The sequence below is a fragment of the Aspergillus tanneri genome (assembly GCF_003426965.1).
Source record: "Aspergillus tanneri strain NIH1004 chromosome Unknown AapTan_8_pilon_pilon_pilon, whole genome shotgun sequence".
In the NCBI taxonomy this organism is placed as follows: domain Eukaryota; kingdom Fungi; phylum Ascomycota; class Eurotiomycetes; order Eurotiales; family Aspergillaceae; genus Aspergillus; species Aspergillus tanneri.
The window spans coordinates 445698-463771 of NW_022984635.1; the positions used below are offsets into that span (position 1 = coordinate 445698).

General features: G+C 48.0%; 5 protein-coding genes across 5 annotated transcripts; 3 read left to right on the top strand and 2 right to left on the bottom strand.

The window, feature by feature from the left end:
- Window positions 1–413: 413 nt before the first annotated feature.
- On the top strand, window positions 414–1908 carry STE3 (pheromone receptor; the record flags this gene model as incomplete). The annotated part of the gene is made up of 3 exons (XM_033575338.1): window positions 414–975; window positions 1032–1521; window positions 1578–1908. The coding sequence occupies 3 exons, from the start codon at window positions 414–416 to the stop codon at window positions 1906–1908; spliced, it is 1383 nt and encodes a 460-aa protein (XP_033421193.1).
- Window positions 1909–2609: 701 nt separating this feature from the next.
- RIM1 (single-stranded DNA-binding protein) lies at window positions 2610–3296 on the bottom strand (the record flags this gene model as incomplete). The annotated part of the gene is made up of 3 exons (XM_033575339.1): window positions 2610–2677; window positions 2766–2854; window positions 3004–3296. The coding sequence occupies 3 exons, from the start codon at window positions 3294–3296 to the stop codon at window positions 2610–2612; spliced, it is 450 nt and encodes a 149-aa protein (XP_033421194.1).
- A 2274-nt stretch (window positions 3297–5570) lies between these two features.
- Window positions 5571–8928, top strand: ATNIH1004_010772 (TMEM198/TM7SF3 family protein; the record flags this gene model as incomplete). The annotated part of the gene is made up of 5 exons (XM_033575340.1): window positions 5571–5655; window positions 5704–5833; window positions 5885–5933; window positions 5992–6379; window positions 6434–8928. The coding sequence occupies 5 exons, from the start codon at window positions 5571–5573 to the stop codon at window positions 8926–8928; spliced, it is 3147 nt and encodes a 1048-aa protein (XP_033421195.1).
- A 249-nt stretch (window positions 8929–9177) lies between these two features.
- ATNIH1004_010773 (uncharacterized protein) lies at window positions 9178–13318 on the top strand (the record flags this gene model as incomplete). Its single annotated transcript, XM_033575341.1, has 5 exons — window positions 9178–9211; window positions 9899–11193; window positions 11748–12219; window positions 12283–13261; window positions 13312–13318. 5 exons carry the CDS (start codon window positions 9178–9180, stop codon window positions 13316–13318), a joined length of 2787 nt encoding a protein of 928 aa, XP_033421196.1.
- A 1763-nt stretch (window positions 13319–15081) lies between these two features.
- ATNIH1004_010774 (uncharacterized protein) lies at window positions 15082–15990 on the bottom strand (the record flags this gene model as incomplete). Its single annotated transcript, XM_033575342.1, has 1 exon — window positions 15082–15990. One exon carries the CDS (start codon window positions 15988–15990, stop codon window positions 15082–15084), a length of 909 nt encoding a protein of 302 aa, XP_033421197.1.
- Between the last annotated feature and the right edge of the window lie 2084 nt (window positions 15991–18074).

The following is an 18074-nucleotide window of genomic DNA, read 5'->3' on the forward strand; positions in this document are numbered from 1 at the left end:
TGGAGAATACATTCGCTATTTGGCTGGCAGCAGGCCAGCCTCCACATTTGGCACCGGTACCATGCACTGGCCCTTGTCCAACCCTTATATTGTGCACCATTAGGACAGTGAAATGAGTGCCTCTGAATATTTTATTTTTTTATTTTTTTCAGAGAAATACTCCGTTTTATTCCTAATTCCTGTCATCAATAAAGTGTCACCGCTGCACCTGGTTCTGAATAGCATCCCTATCTAAGCCACTTCTGATTACCCAGCTCTTAACCACAGAGATGCTGGCTCATACACTCTGCACTGACAATTTGCTTCTGACTTCTGACAAGAAGGGACATCAAAAACGAAAATCGGGTTGACTACTCTTTAGATACGTTCTATACTTCTTTCTATATTCTACAAATTTGAGCCACCAACTGATCATGGAGGAGGCAAATTCGCCTCGCTATGCTAATGCGGCGGTCATTCCAGCTCTGTCTATGTTGTCTATCTTGCTTAGTGTCGTTCCGATAGCCCTGCACTGGAAAAATAGAAACATCCCTGCAACTTGTCTAATATGCTGGTTCCTGATTCTCAATGTCTTCAATATCGTGAATGCATTTATATGGCCAAACGACGACGTTGACACTTGGTGGAGTGGTGTGGGTCTGTGTGATATCGAAGTCAAAGTCATGATAGCCAGCTATGTTGCTGTGCCAGGCAATCTAATGTGTATATTTCGCGGTTTGGCAGGTGTGCTGAATACCAGCCGTTCCAGCCTCGTCCCCAGCAAGAAGCAGCGTTGGCAGGATTGTTATATGGACGCTCTATTCTGTCTGGTTATACCAACTATTGCTATGGTCGCACACATTATCTACCAGGCAAACCGATATATGCTGTTCGGTATTGCTGGTTGTGTCAACAGTTTTGACGAAAGTTGGATGAGCCTGGTTCTATCCTGGATGTGGCCTCCGGTTATCTGCCTCTTTGCCGCCTACTATTGCAGTATGGTATCCTTAATTCTTCTCACTCTCGGGTATAGAGCTAACGCTATGTTCTAGGTCTGATATTGTATCGTCTCCACAAGTACCGCAGCCAATTCGCAGACATACTCCAGCCATCTAATAGAAATTTCAGCAAGTCTAGGTTTTTCCGTCTGTTCTTACTTGCTTTTACCATGCTCCTTGCCATTATCCCGATCCAAGCCTATGTTGTCTACATGAATGTGACGCTCTCGCTGCCATGGCATCCGTATTCATGGAGTCCTCTACATGGACCAAAGTGGAACACAATCATCAAGGTTCCGTCAAATGGAGAAGTCTTCTTTGACCGCTGGATCCCAATCGCATCTGGATTCATGTTCTTTATCTTCTTCGGATGTGGCAGAGATGCCTCACGGATGTACGTCTCAATCCTTCGCTATCTAAGACTGGATTGTTGTCTTCCCTGTGCACAAACAAATTCGGCGGATAGCTCTTCGTCAACTGCAGTGGGATCCACGAATAGCCGAATGAGGCTTCTATTTCGCAAAAAGCAGTCATCTGCAGCAGGGTAAGAATTTCCCCTTTCCATGAATACAAGCTGGCCAGAAATTGATCTCCTCTTAGAACAAATGTGGGCAACCTGGCTTCGACAGACCCCGCAAACCATAGTTATATGGACCTTGAAAATGGAACAGTTTCTTCGCAAAAGCACAGGCACGGGCAGAAAGTGCCATGGCATAAAATCCATCTGCCATTCTTGAACCGAAGCCGCTCACCTTCTAGCCATGATAAGATGCTGTCTCTTCGTGGTTTTCATACTCCGAATACGGTGACAACTAATGCCTGGGCCGCTACTAAGAGCCATTCCAGTAACGAATACACTGAGACCTCCACCCAAAAGGATTTCATTCGAGTGCAACAGGTAATAAGTCAAGAGAGTGAGACCCATATGTAAGTAACTTCTTTTAATAAACTTCTTATGGGTGTCGAGGCCGATAATGGCGGACTCTCACAAATTTATGCTTTTTCCGTTAAGTTTGCTTCCTGCGCCCTGTTTTACCATTTACGTAATTCATTCGTTGCTTCTATTCTGTAATCCTACAGAACTGGAATTGTGTATGCAAATTTCTTTCTATTACAGTCAAGACTCCCAATAGTAGAGCGACTTGTTTGTCTTAACAGACGGATAATTGTTCCTTAGCATATTCGAAACTCACGCAACCATCCGCAGCCTGTTCAAATATCCTATATATAAGCATGTAAGCTAAGCTCTTAATGATTTGGGATGAACAAAATGTCGGACTTCGAGCATGCGTGAAGTGTGAGCAGCCCGCAGCTGAATAATACCTACATGATTTCAAGCCGATAAATCATATGTACGCTTACAGCATTTCATAAATATAGAAAAAGAAGCCAAAAATAAAATAAAGTCACATCACAGAAGGGGAGAAAAGAATAAAATTCAAGGGTATACATGACAGAAGCAACAATACATAGGTAAGATGGTGAGAGAAAGAAACCTAGCAGGCACACAGTGGCATTCGCCAACAATATTAAGATTCTAACGGGGAACTAGAAAAGAAAGCCGAGAACCCAAGAAACATCTCTTTCCGTACCAGTTTATAAATTCTTGTTCCGCATGAGTTCCAGAAAATCTTAGGCTGTATAGTTTTCGGAGCTGCCTGCCTCGGCGTTGTAGGGGCGCTTGAGAACCTCGAGAGACCCTAGAAACAACAATTCAATAGTGCGTCAGCTTCCTCAAGACTTGGGGGATTATTCAATTCGTTGACTCAAGGGTAAAGGGTGGCCTACGTTGAATTATGTTTAGGGATGACTGCTTCTTGCCTTCAGCATCCTCCCACTGCCGCATGCTTGCGTCGCCTTCAACGTAGACCAAGGTTCTGGAGGGAAAAGTTAGCATTGCGTTGGTCGTGAGGGTACTCCCATTTTTCTTTTCCCCTTTTCCCTTCTTGGCTCTCTGGTGGTGCCGCTATGCAGAATTTATGCAATAAATGGACTATGTGCAGTCACAGAGAAAATCAATACTCACCCCTTTGGCAAGCTTAGGAGGAGATCACGCTGAGCGCCCTCGGGTTGGAAGCTTGCAATGCGGAACCAACTTGTCTGGCGATTATCCCGGGAACCGTAGGAGGTTCCCACCGCATATTTGATGACGTCCTGGCCGGTTGAGGTGGCTTGCAGCTCGGGCTCGGCCGCAAGACGGCCGGTGATGATCATACGGGCAACCGAACGCGACGAGGAGGAACTGAAGGAGCGCGCCGAAAGACCAGGGTGAGAAGAAGCGCGCATGAACGGGCGCAGAGATGTTGTAAAAGCAGACATTGCGATGTGAGAGGAAATAGTCTGGATCAGAGGATAAAAGAGGGAGCGATGGGTAATTTGGACGGAAGCCAAAGTCGTCGTCGTCGGGGAAGCTGGGGCGTTCATTATCGTGATAACGCGTTGAGATCACGTGATACAGCTCCCCAAAGAGTGTTTCCCATTGTCCACCATGCAATCAGTATCTCTACTTTTTCTTTGCCTTTCATTTATAATCTCACTCTCGTCTAAGTGATCTCTACTTTATAGTTTCAATGGATAGGCACGTCGATTGATCCCTGCTATTTGGTGTAAGACATAGGACTCCTGCTTGGGTTAAGTTACGAGGGCGCTGCTATATTTATTCCTTACAAAATGCCTTCGCTTCCAATCGCTTCGCTTTGCCACTACTCTGGTAGCGAGTTCTCTACATCCCTATTCCGCCAATGACATGCATGTATGCATGTATTAACCATAGCCTGTCGCCCACAGCGATCCGACTTCAGAAATAATGAGCTCTCTGTGCGTTTGCAATTTGTGAGATGTCAACTCCAAATTCATCAAGGAGTAGTATCAGCGGCAAGGCATAAATCTAAGCTTAAAGACTTCATGATCGATGATCTCCAAATAATATTTTTTGACTGAGTTTTCTCACCGCATCGACCGTGCGTCCTATTATTGATATATCCTGTTTGAATTATTGCGACTCGGTAACCAATATGCTCGAAACTTAAACTATCGTGGACTAGCTCGATCAATGGGCGCATATCGAAGGAACCTCTAGCGGCAACTCAAGGGGGAACACCTGTTCGAATCGATGTGTATGGAGTACCTCCAGGCGAGTATCTTTTCAACTTATGCTACTGTGTACTCTACATTCTAAATGCGGTATGGTAGGGTTTCTCAACGATTTGTGCCTGGAAAGATGTGGCTAGCTCGGAGATTAGCCACGCTTCCATCTTCCACTGAGAGAAGGAAACATGTTGCTCAAAGTCCATTGTGCCCATTATCTAGAGCTTGATAGGTGGATAACATTGCGAAATAATAATAATAATAATTAGACCTGTCGTTTTATGCAGCCGATCACACGGACCGCCCAACTAATGAGAGCTAGTACTGCTAGTCTGATCAGCAATTCTCGGGGTTTGGCCAGGGATTCTTTAGGCTCTGGAGTTTACTGGCTAGCGCAGCTTCACCGGCTATACGACGGCTGACAATGTCTACTTCGTACTTACGAAGCATCCGTATAGTGTTCACTATTATTGCCAACGAAGTGCTCACAGTTCTATCCTGCATGGATGAACCACGTCAATAAGATACGAGCACCCTGGTCCGTTGGGCTGCAAATTTTTGTTGTGTAATTCTGATTGCCACACTCACAGGATATCTTCGTTTATTTCAAGCTCACTGGACAATAATAATTCTTCCTATGGTCTATAAGCCATTCCTTACATGTTGTCCCAGATAGAGGCATGATTGGTGGTCTCTGATCAATCAGTTATCCACCCCTTGAGTGTTGGAAGGGTTGAATTAACACTGTACAGTATATTTCACCATGGGTGGACTCCAATGGAAGATCGTTTCCTGATCATCCTAATTCCCATGCATGATACCGCACTTTTCTTTTTCTTCACTATACTGAGTGGATCAGCTTGCGCCTTCTATGCGTTTAATCCGCTTTTTATAATCTACAGCCTCTGACGTTGTGGAGGGTTGGTTCCATACGCAGGCTCCTAAACGATGGGCCTTTTTCTACTTCCTGTGCAGTCGTGCTTAAATGCGATAGCTTTCTCAGTGGACATTCCCTTGCAAAGTGGGGACGAAGGCTATCCATAGTCGTTTGGTCCTTGACTGCTTCCAGCCACGTTTCTTGCACCATCTTGCGTGTCTTGAGTCAGACGTGACAGTCGATCTCTCGCTTCTTATAACCCATCACTTACTGTACCTGGCAAATAATGTGAGAAGTAGCCATAGGGTTTTTTTTTTTTTTTTTTGGCCCCTCGGACTCGGAGGCCACCATTACAGTACCAATTCTGGCTTTTCCTGACTCTGGCATTTGCTCCTGTTGTCTAGGTTTCTCATCTCCTTGGATCATTTAACATGCGGTTGTTTATTGTACTAGCTTGTCTGGTATCCAACTTTTGTGTGCTTGGAGCTTGGATACCTCATGTTGAGCGCAATAACTATGGAGGGATAGCCATAATAGAAGCAAGAGCAACAGATAAAGGCTCTTCGACTACAGCAGGTACAACGGCAACAACCGATAGCACAGTGGCAAGCGCGAGCCATGCGACAGCGATGTCCAATTCCACATCAGCGTCGACTCAGACGACCCAAACTTCTACAACCGTAGCATCGCTGAATACATCAACGCCACCAAAGAGTAGGTGCTATTCATGATTCTTGATTCTCTAATACTGAGCTTCCACAGATGAAACTGATCAAGCGTCTCCTGATGGTTTGCCGCTCGAACCTTCAATAACACCTGCGTTAGGAGCCGCCGGAATCATCCTCCTCGCTAGCGGTTTAATTCTTGCGCTGATCGGGATACGGAACTTACGGTAACTTCTATTGCGTTTTGCGAAGGACTGGATACTCATATAATTGCATAGGCTTCAAGTTTTCCTATCAACCACTTTATTGACCGCGCTAGGAGTAACCGTGAGTCTCTTTATGAAATATTCCGCATTGTGCGATATTTAATTGTTCTCTTTTTCAGGTTCTCATCATATATGTAATGAGTCCTCCGGTCCGTGATGCTATACAAGGAGCATATCTTGTCGCTGTTTTCTTCACGGGGATTACGTTTGGCGCTCTTGCAATTGTCTTCAAAGAGCTGACCGAGGGACTTGGGTGTCTACTAGGAGGGTTCTGCAGCAGCATGTGGCTTCTATCTCTGAAGCCGGGAGGCCTCCTAACAGAAACCGATTCGAAGAGTGGGTTTATCGGAGCATTCTCGGTGGTATTTTATGCTCTGTCATTTAGTCAATACACGCGCCCCTACGGCCTTATAGTATCAACTGGGATTTCTGGAGGTACTGCTGTTGCACTTGGGATTGACTGCTTTAGTCGGGCTGGTTTAAAAGAGTTCTGGCTTTACATGTGGGGTAAGTTTTCGATGCGGAATCCTTACATACCTGAAAACGTCTAAGATAATCTAGCTCTCAATAATAACGTCTTCCCTCTTGGTACAAATTCATATCCGGTGACTCGCAATATCCGTGTTGAGCTTGCTGCTACGGTAATCATTACTATTCTCGGAGTTGTTTCGCAACTTAAGCTCTGGCGCGTTATCAGAGAACGGAGACATAAGGACGAGCAAATACGTGCAGAAGAGAAGAGGAAGAAGGACGAAGCTGAGGCCGAGGTTTCCAAGCGATTAGAGCAAAATAACATGAAAGAGCGATTGGAATGGGAGGCCAAGTACAACAACACTGGACCTAGCATCCCAGAGCTCCCCGGTGATGCTAAATGTCCTGCGGATATTGAGGTGGAGAAGGACGAAGGTGCTGAGAGCATTACGAGATCTTCCGAGCGGTCATATTGGTGCTCAGATTGCAGGGATAGGGAAGCGAATGGTGAATCTGCCTATGCCTCTTCAGTTACTTCCGATACAAGCGAGGCTACTGAGGGCAGCCAGACACGACAGCAGGAATATATGGGTAAAACTATAGAAGAAGATGCTCCCATGCAACCTCTTGGCGATGGAGATACGGCTCCAGCCAAAATGGTTAACGGTGCAATTGCAGCGCAAATGACTGATGATAAGAGCTCGGATATGACCGCCATTGTTGGCTCGGAGACTGGTACAGTACTCTATGAGAAGATTTCTGAAAAATGCTCCTGGGATACAACGTCTGTAAGAAGCATTGTGCGACCTGTTTCACAGACAGAGGAGGCGCCCGTTGCCGCCAAAGACGATTCTTCACCCACGCGTGGAAAATTGGACGCAAAGAATGCTTCTACGTCTGATAACCATACACTTGAAGCGGCTGGTGACAATACGACAGAAACTATCCCAGATGCCAAGGGGAATGCAGTAGGGCAGATACCTGTCGTCAAGGAAATTCCTTCTTCCCCGAAAGGTGACTCCGGAGAAAGTGTGGATGACCGTAGTGTTTATTCACGAGAAGTTGAGGAGCAAAAACTGTGCCCAATGCAAAAATTTGATGTCAAAAAAACGAAAAATGATGATGCTCTAGCCGACCAGAGTAAACGCAGCTCATCAGCTTCATCATCATCATCACAAGGAAAGGATGTTGCTGATGAGTGTAAGAAGGAACAGTCTACAGAAAGTCTCCAGCAGAGTGAACAAATAGTGGATGCCACTGCAGTGGCTACCTCGAAAAATAGCGGCAAAACATGGGAAAGTGGCTCAGCGGATAACAGCCAAATATCATTTGGAGGGAAGTGTCCTAAGACAGCTGAGGTTGATCTATCGTCAGAGGACAAGGATCCTTCCAAACAAAATAAAGCCACTCTTCGGGGACAAAAGTCCCCGACAAAGTCTAAGCTTAAAGCCAAACCGAAGAAGGAAGAGCGAAACAAACTGGACACAGAAGCTGTGACACATCTTCCCCAGCGAAACTCGAAGATGGTTCAAACCTACCGCACGAACGAATGGGCCAAACAGCTGACAGATGCGGACATCCCGGAACCAGAACCAATCCAGCCCTTTGACGAGGAACGACCTGAACGTGCGGCTGAGGTATCGGAAGCTGCTGCTCCTGTACGTGTCGATGAATTGCTGCAAACACCCTTGAATGCACAGCCGCCTCCTGCTGTGGAGAAGCTTGCCGCTCTCGGGAGAGAGCCGAGTTATGCAAACGAGGACCATCGGATATCCAACAGCTTGCACTCGCGTCAGGCTTCCAAATCTAAAAAGAGATCGTCCCGATCCAAACATAAACATCCCCCGTCGCCTCTCGTCTCTACATCGAATTCCCCCCAGTATCTCCCCACTGCGGCCCAATCCCATTCCGCCCTAGAGCAAACAAATGGCGCCTACAGCCTGCTGCCGCTAAGTCCAGGCATCACAGACCAATCAAAAGAGGAAACTGAAGTGAAGCCACAATGGAAAGGCCCACGACCTCTCCTGGAGGTGCGAGAGGGCATGATGCGAAGTCGACTTTCATCCTTTTCATTGAGTTCTGATCCATGGTCCTCACGAACCAGTCCGGGAGTGTCATCCACTGAGCTCTCACCCAAGCATTCGACGTTCCCGATTCCCGAAGAAGTCGACGACATGCCACTTTCTCAACGTCGAACCATGCTTCACCAGCAGGCTTCCCTGATACCGCAGACTCCAATGAGATGGAGCGGGAATAGACCCGTGTCCGTTTCAAGTCGAGTTCCAAGCCCAGCGCCCGCGCCAGTCAACGCCCACGCAGCCATGGCTGGATGGCGGGGGTATGTGCGAGAAGACTTGTATGACAAACGGAAACTGCTGGGGAAGACGAACTATCCCGTGGCCACGGCGGGGACGGAAGATCGGGACCCTTTCGTGCAAGCACAGCGAAATTCTGTATCGACGAAGGCTGGAAATTCCGTCGCTGAGGGGAAGCAACGGGGTGATATGAGTGATTTGCATCGGAATGCGATGCGACGGATGCAAGCCTTGGCCAATCGCAAAATGAATGGAAATGACCCGGCGTGATGCCACTGGTGATAATGCTCCACCGGTCCATGTATAAAATATACCTACGATGTCGATACCAGTTTTAGTATAGGTAATCCGTAGCTGTGTGCTTTTTGGTCATGTCCGACCTACGTTTCGGAAAGCTATGACCTGGTGATGAGTTTAACGAATCTTCGTCTCTAATAGATTGTATTATGTGGGCTATTTTCCCCCTTCTCAACCTACTCTCCTCCTTTCGCGTGCTTTGTCTCCCCCTCTTTCATCCATATGTACCGTAGTCCACCTCTGGACCCGTGGGTGGGTGAGAAGGATTTCCCCGAAGCTATTGGCTTTTAGGGTCGAGGATCCTCCGGACTAGGAAGTGATTTTAGTATCCACAAAGATTCCACGCCAGGGGCCGATCAAATCACTGTGAAGTCTGGCCTTGCTACGGCTTATTATTCCTTTGGCAGATCTTCCCTTGTCATTGGACAGGTTTGCGTCAGGTCCCTTCTACGGAATACACTGAGACGATGCACTACGGCTGGAAACTGCGCGGACGTTACACATCCAGGCTATATCCTCTTAGGCTATCTGATGAATCGTGCATGGACCGCAGAGAGCCATGATGTAATGGGTTGCTCCAGGTTAATTTGGAACGATCACGGAAGCCCTGGAAAATTCGAGGTGAAGCAAAGTTGGCGCCTTACTTGGGCTATTTGTTTCGCCTTCGGGTGGATTGGACCTGGATAGGGAGGAATTATTTATTAGCCTTGATCTTAGTGATATTATTATTATTATTATTATTAAATATTATTTCTCTTTCTTTATTGGGTCAAGGGTTTATTTATTGGACAGGTCTGCCTATCTCGAAGCAATCTTTCCTCTTGACTTTGTATAGATTGTGTCCACCCAGTTTTCATAGGATTTTAACTCAATTCAGTTGACTGATCAAACTATTCCTTTTGATATATTCTTATAATATTTCTGTTTCTATCTTTTCAATTAGATGCGCAGTCCCGTGACCTCTGTGCTGCCCCTTTCTGCCCGGCCAATCAGATCGCCGCCCTGGCCTCCTCGAGATTTCCCACGCTTTTCCTGCCATCGCAGTCGTCGTCCTCCGCGGAAACGGCGTCCTTTGCAGCCTCCCACCCTATTCATCCTGTCCTATCCCACACTGAAGAGCTTCCCTCCTGTTCTCGCTTTGCCTCGCGTGGCTATCGCAGCAACCCGCGCCGTTCGTTCGAGTCCCGCAGGTCTGCACGTTCCTCGACTGATCACATCAGATCAGCCCCTGCCTCCCGATCCCTTCCACGGTTAAATAACTCCTCCTGGGTTCAACCCGCGATTCTACGACCTCCCTCGGTTCGCCTGGCAAACCCCGTCAACTACGTCCCGCGAGCCAGCCCCGTCACCGTCCCTCATCTGTTACAGATCTCCGACGCAAACCTCCCTCTGGAAGCGCATCGGGACGCCTACCCGCTCCTGTCCATTCCCGAGCAACGTCGCAGTCGAGTCACCCCATCCCCGAGTAGCTTGACAGTGGAGCATAGCCAGGGCGAGATTGAGAGTGGCCGATCTAGCATTGCAGTGCCTCGAGGGCAGTGGCGCAGTGGCGCAGTCGACGACCACTGGGCTGCACAAGACATGTCCGAATTGACGGAAAGGAACGGGAGCCAGGAGGTAAAGAGTCTTCGTCCGCCCGACCGGGCACACCTGGGCCCTTATGATGATGAGCGACCGCGTCATGTCCGGTCCCAGACCTCCCTGCGGTCACAATCCCAGATAGCTTCGGTCCCCTCAAATACCGTCCCTCCGGCGACTGGCGACGCGGAGGTGGCAGATGAACTCGCCTGGGGTCCAGCCCACCCGTGTTTCCCCCATATCAATTCGCATGTACCGATTGGATCGCAGGAGTTCGTGACAACACGGATCATTCGAATTCGCCGGGATTGGATGATCAAGGGAGATCTGGCGCCGACGTTTTCAAATCTCTACCCGGAGATCCTCGACCCGTTACTCCCGGAGCAGGAGTTTCGCAGGGTGATAGCCACGGTTAATGACGAGCTGATCAAGGCGTTTGATCCGTTCAGCTTTCGAAACTGGCTGGATGGTGCGTTGGGGCTGATTACCGGTTGGCTCTGGGAGGATATCGGTGCATCGGCCATCAAGAGCCACCTGCAACGGGTGGAAAACTGGATCGAAAACTGGAACCAAGAGGTCGGTGCCAAAGATGGGGTGCGCATCTGGGGTCTTCGACGCACGGCCTACATGTCCTTGGATATCCAGATTCCTGACCCTAAGGTTGGAATCATCCGCAGTGAGGGCGGGCCATCCCTACCAGGGACCAGACCAAGCAGCGGCGTATGATCATGTATGTGTCTGGTCCTTGATTTTTTTTTTTTCTTTCTTTCTCCTTGTGCCTATTGACTCTTACTATTTTTTTTTTTTTTTTTTTTAAATCCTTTTTAATCCTGGACCTTTCCCCCACTTCTATTGGAACTGGCCACGCAGTATGGATTCTAGCGATTTTTGGATGTGACTCTGGATTCCCCTTTTGCTTTTCACTTCGATTTTACGATATCCATGCCCTTGTCTTCAGTCTGTTAATACTACTTATTTGACCATAAGTGTAACCGCGCGCTTGGGAGTGGTTTCTGTTGATATGTATGTACCTTGTACCGGGTCGGACCGTCGCTTGTCTATAAATCGGTCAGGTGTGATGGTGTGGATAGTATGCGGTTGAAATGGATGTGATGAGAGATTGAAGGAAATTAGAATAATATAATTTCGAGACATTTTCATTGTGTTGTGCTACCATGTGTGTCTGCACGTACTCAGAGCTAAATATGGTACAGTACAACCGCTTTCCCCACCCAGATATCTGGAGCTACGCCGAACTTCAGCTTCTCCTCTCCTTACCCAACCCTTGCAAATACTTCCTCGTCGTCCTCGACCACCCTTTCCTCCCCAACTCTCTCCCTTTCCTCATCATGCTCTCCGGCATTCTCATCTTCAACCAAAAAGGGGAGAACCTCATCTTCCGTGCCTTCCGCAATGATTGTCGCCCTCGCCTCGCCGACATCTTTCGCATCCAGGTCATCTCCAACCCCCAGGTCCGTTCCCCCATCTTGACGCTGGGCTCGACGACTTTCAGCCATGTGAAGCACGAGAACATCTATCTGGTGGCAGCCACGAAGAGCAATGCCAATGCCGCGTTAGTGTTTGAATTTCTGTATCGGCTGGTGCTGCTGGGGAAGAGTTACTTTGGCAAATTCGACGAGGAAGCGGTGAAGAACAATTTCGTACTAGTCTATGAGCTGCTCGATGGTGAGTGTATATGCCTTCCTGTGTGCGATGTACTGGGATGACCGATGGGGCTGACCGTCCCAGAAATTCTGGATTTTGGATACCCGCAAAACACCGAGACCGATACCTTGAAAATGTACATCACCACCGAGGGAGTCAAATCGGCAATTGCCAACTCTCCCACCGATTCCAGCCGGATCACAATGCAAGCGACCGGCGCGCTCTCCTGGCGTCGCTCCGACATCAAGTACCGCAAGAACGAAGCCTTCGTGGACGTGATCGAAGACGTCAACCTCCTTATGTCGGCCACAGGCACGGTCCTTCGCGCCGACGTCAATGGCCAGATCGTCATGCGAGCATACCTTTCGGGCACGCCGGAGTGCAAATTCGGCCTGAACGACCGCCTCCTCCTCGACGGCGACACGGCCGGCTCGTCGCCAGCTGGAAACCGAGAGGGTGCCATGAAAGCCACACGCGCAGCCGCGGGGTCCGTGACCTTGGAGGATTGTCAGTTCCATCAGTGCGTGAAATTGGGCCGTTTCGATGCGGACCGGATCATCTCCTTTGTGCCGCCGGACGGCGAGTTCGAGCTAATGCGGTATCGAGCGACGGAGAACGTCAACCTGCCATTCAAGGTGCATCCGATCGTGCGGGAAGTCGGGACAACCAAGGTGGAATACAGCGTGGCGATTAAGGCGAACTATAGTCCAAAGCTGTTTGCGACGAACGTAGTGATCCGCATTCCCACGCCGCTTAACACGGCCAAAACCACGGAGCGCACCAGCCAGGGCCGCGCCAAGTATGAACCCGAACATAACAACATCGTGTGGAAGATCGCGCGGTTCTCCGGGGGAAGCGAGTACGTGCTCACTGCAGAGGCGACCTTGACCAGCATGACGCATCAGAAGGCGTGGAGCCGTCCGCCGCTGAGCCTATCGTTCAGTCTCCTGATGTTCACGAGTAGCGGGTTGCTGGTGCGGTATCTCAAGGTGTTTGAGAAGAGTAACTACAGCAGTGTCAAATGGGTGCGATATATGACCCGGGGCGGAAGTTATGAAATTCGGTACGTTCTCGTCTCGCTGGAAGTAGTGAGATAAACTAACAGATCCGCAGATTCTAGCGACTGGCCTACTGCAGGCAGGGTAGCCAGTTTTGTTGTTTCTACCATGAGCTGGGTGTCAGGCGTTTTGATTTGCTGTCTTCGCTTGTACGGACTATATATGACTCCTAATGCAATTTTACATCAGCTGTAATATATCGAGGTCTCCAGGGTTAGTAATTTTCTAGGAACAGATTCTGTCAATTGCGAGATTCACTCCTTCAGCCTCTCATTACAGCGACATTATATAAACCCAAGCATCAGGCTCTCATCTTTAATTCGGGATAAACTATTTCTACGGCTTATGGCTCCTCGCATAGAATTTGATGATGAATATTCACCGAGGATCCTGGATGTGAATCTCACATCGTGGGAGCCAGTTAGTCAATTTGTCAATGACGGGCACCTCCGTCTGATACTTAATTTCACGACAGTATCACATTCACAGCCACTTCGGTGTTATTCATTCTTAATCTCATTTGCAGGAACTTAGAAGATTTTTGAACCTTTGTGATACTAATTTCATTCCCCTCGAGTCCAAAGGCAAAATATCCACCTTCAACTTCCATAACTTCTTTCAATAAATTCCACTGGACTAAAAGGGTACCAATATTGCTAGGCAGATCTCTGAAATACTGGAACTGACACATCTTGGTAGGTTGTTCTTCACCGGATGAGAGACTGTTGAAGGAGACTTTTTGGAGCTTGGCGCAGGTACACGCATTCAGTACATTAACAAGCAAATGAAATATCTCTAGAGACCTCCAAACACCCTCTTGAGATTGGGTATATATTTGATAGAGAGGTGCCGATATTCTGCAGAGAATGTAACCAAAGAAACGCGAGGCGTGAGCCTGTAGGTATTCAAGGGCATATTTATGTTCATCACGGAACGAAGGGTAAAGCCAATGCTAGATATATCTTTAACTGTAATATCTATGAGGTTTATAAGAGATGTCAATCTCGATTTTCTCCTCTAGCCGCGAACTTATTTCATCAGCAGGAGCACATGCTGGGTCTTGTTTTCATCTGGACAACCATGGTCGTGCAGTTGGATTGATCGAACATCTTGTTACTAAAATGCCCTGAATAGTTTGATATGCTGCATTGCAGTCCTGCAGTACTTAGTCGGATTAGCTGAACCAATTATTCTGTTGTTGGCCGAAGTAACTACCGCAAGCAGGACCCAAGTTACCTTTTAAACTGGGACAAGTTTGTTGTATATGCAATCCAAGCGATTAATACAGGAGCAATGAGTCTAACCTTTTTCTTTGGCATTGAGTTGTTCTCATAGGATAAATTCTAACGTTAGCATGGTATATCAATCTATCTTTTACTCACAAGAGCTGGACGAGTATCAGTAAAAATCATATTAGTCTCATGGATAAGCATCGTGTATCAGAAAATACGATAATTATACATAACTACATGGAAGAGGAATAATTCATAGATTACACAGCCCGATTGAGTATACAGATATAAGAAGCCAGTCCTATTCGCAAAAGAATACATCTGGAAGCACTAATAAAACAGGCCGGTGTACCAGACCAAAAACCGACGAAATAATTCCATATTAAAAGTGTATCCCAATCACCGAAACCAAACAAAGAAAATAGTAATACATATCATACCACTGATATACAACAATGCGGAGGAAAAAGAAAACATGATCCCATAGAATACATCGCAACATATTATCCATCAAGAACAAAATAGTGTCAAATTTTAATAAAATAAAAATAAAATAAAAAAAGAAGAATGGGAATAAGATGATGAGGGATGAGCTACATCCAGGCCTCATCTATACGCCCTCGGACCATACGTCGTCCTCGTCGCAATCCTACGTCTCCATCGCCGAGAAGCGCTTGCCATCGACGACCGACGCTGTCGTTATCCTTGCCCATGCGACGTGCGCAGTCGTCCCAGTCTCGTTTGGAGAGTTGAAACTTCTCTAAAACTAGGTCCACAAGGCGTTGATCATCTTCTGATGTCCAGGTATCCGACTGTGACGGGAGCGGTTCATGCACTTCCTCAATAGAAGGTAGCGCGGCATCGGGATCGAACGATGAGGCGCGGTCTTGATGGTTCTGGTCTATGTTGCGCAGCTGCGCTGGGGAAGGAGGTGATTGTGTGATAGGTGGAGAGTGAAGAGCATAAAAGTCTGACTGTGACAGACCTAGCGGAAGGTCATAGGGGACGTATCGGCGGCGTTTGGGGGTTGAGAACCGGGTGTGATGGGAGGGAGTTTGCGCATCGGCTGGGTGATCGGCTTCTTCATCATGGCCTTCCTCATAGGCATCGCGACGACGTTTGTTGGCGCCACGAGCAGGCAGAGGTTTAGGGGATGACAATGATATTGATGATGATAATGATGATGATGATAATAATGATGACGATGACGATGCGATGGACTGCTCTTTCTGCGTTTGCTTCTGCTTCCGCGACGGGGCGGAAGAAGGAGGTCGGATCTGGAGGGGGCTTTGGAGGCGTTGAGGTTTGGTTCGTCGAGGAGATGGCGCTGGGGAGACATTAAGGAGCGACTGAAGGGCACGACAAGTACCCATGAGTCCGTTGTTGGGCGGAAAATCGCCGTCTGACGGGGGAGGAGTCCCGAATAAGCGACTAGGTGTCAGGCGCGATCGCGCTGCTGAGGGGCGGCGCATATCGCAAGGCAACGCAGATGGGAGTAACATATTTGCGCAATGAAAGACAGAAAAAGCGGCTGAAGAAAGAGTGTTGACGGTGAGGGAGAGGAGGGGCAAGCGAAGGATTGGGTGAGTTGTCGCGCACGATTGCGCGCAGGCTGCGCCGCGTTTGCGCCGGAGTGGTGTCGAGTAGGGGAGAACGAGATGGAGCGTCGCAAAAGTGTAAGAGAACAGAGAGGATACCAGCGCCTCTGATACAAACGGATGCGAATGATGCGACGGTGTCGATGATAGAGGATAAGTGGATGGATTATGGCGAAGAAGAGCGTTGTGGCGTGGAGGAAAACGAGCGAGTTTAAACCGGAAAAAGGAGAGCGACCGCAAACGGCAGGTGACGGATTGTCAGCCGGCGCAGAACGTCGACGCCATGCAATGAACGAATGTACCAATCAATCAATCAATCAAACCCGATATCTGCATCAGAGACAAAGACTCTTCAGTCGCTAACTGTAGAATCAGATAATGAATGAATTCTCTGCAATGGGGTAGTGTTTCAACTGCAACAGAACAGCAACAAAGAATGACTCAGATGAATTGGCTGCCTGCTGCCCTCATTCTTTCCTCTCTCCTTCGTCGTCCTCTACGATCTCCTTGATACAGGGGACTGGCTGGGTTATGAAGGTCTACAACCGCCTTAAAGGACTACTCTGCGGTACGTCTTGGTGGGTTCGGAGTGAGACAAGGAGAAGAGGAGCCACCTGAGAGGGATGCACAATGCAAGGCTTCATAACAGGGTGCTGAAATCACCGATATAAAGGGATTCCACGAGCTGCGGTCCTTGGTCTGGGTGAAACTAGGGTGATCGACCTTCAACAACATCCACTTTTTCTGTCAACTGAGTGCATTGTCCTCCTTGCGATAATGGCTAGTTGGCCCGTGCTGCACTGTAGCAGCAATGCACTATAATTCTGGCCTGCAGGTGTACCAGCTGATATGGGTTTCCTTCTATGGAGTAAAAGGACATGGATGGCCTAGGATGCCATATGTTATATTTTCATTTTTACCCTTTGAAGAAAATTCTGACTAGTCCTACAATCCTGGATAGAAGTCTGTCTACCAATGTGGATTCCCTCCTATTTCTCACTCGAGACATTGTCGTGGCTTGTTTAACCCTCTCACATGCCGTACTATAAGAAGATCTTGTCCTACCGACCCTTATCTACGGAGTACTCTGTACAGAATTATTACCCTTTTGTCCGTCCCAGCCTAAGTACCAAATTCGGGTATATTGGATGAAACGCGAGAACGCGACGCGGTCGCGTTTTCAACGCGCCTTGACACGTCGCGTGTGGGCCAATCAGCGACAGATAGCGTGGATCACGTTGTGCCTGAACATCATCCTACAATGAGTCAATCCCTCTTCCGGCTTATCCGGTAAATCCTGAGAAATCAGGAGGTTAGATGGATTTCCTCCTATCGTCTGATCTTATCGGCCCCGCCGCCGAACCACGTCTACCTTGCTTCTTGTAGGGACCCTACATTCTTCCTCGAGGGAAGAGGTGAACGAGATGACGTTCTTCTGATGGCAATACTACTTCCTGAAATCCCCCTTAGGCATTTTTATTCTGGCTAGTAAATATGTTTAGACCAGCACCCTGTCTAAATGACAAAAGCCACTTCCTGTCCCTCTGATTGTCTTCATTTTTCCTTGCTTCGGTGCAGCTAGATAATCGTAAGTTTTCTATGCACGTCCACCTTACGAGGGCTGCATTATCTCGGAGATTACTGCAACAAATTCTACGAGTATGCTAGGCACCAAATGCGAATTACCGCAGTTGCATTGACATGTCAAACTATATCTACAACCACACAGACTGGATCCAACCACTCTAGTCAATAGATGAAATCACAACCAGTACATTGGAAAGTCTATAGTTAGCACTCAATCAATACTCGGTAGACAGGGTTACCCCTGGTGCCATTGTCTATCAAGGAGTAGAAGGCTGGAGTAAGCTACGCCTGTACAGACTACAGTCACAGTACCAGCCTCCAAGCCACTCCTGATCATGCAAGGAGGTCCCAGAAAGAAGTGCAACCAGGCCATTCAAAATCGCCGATAGTGGAGAGCCGAT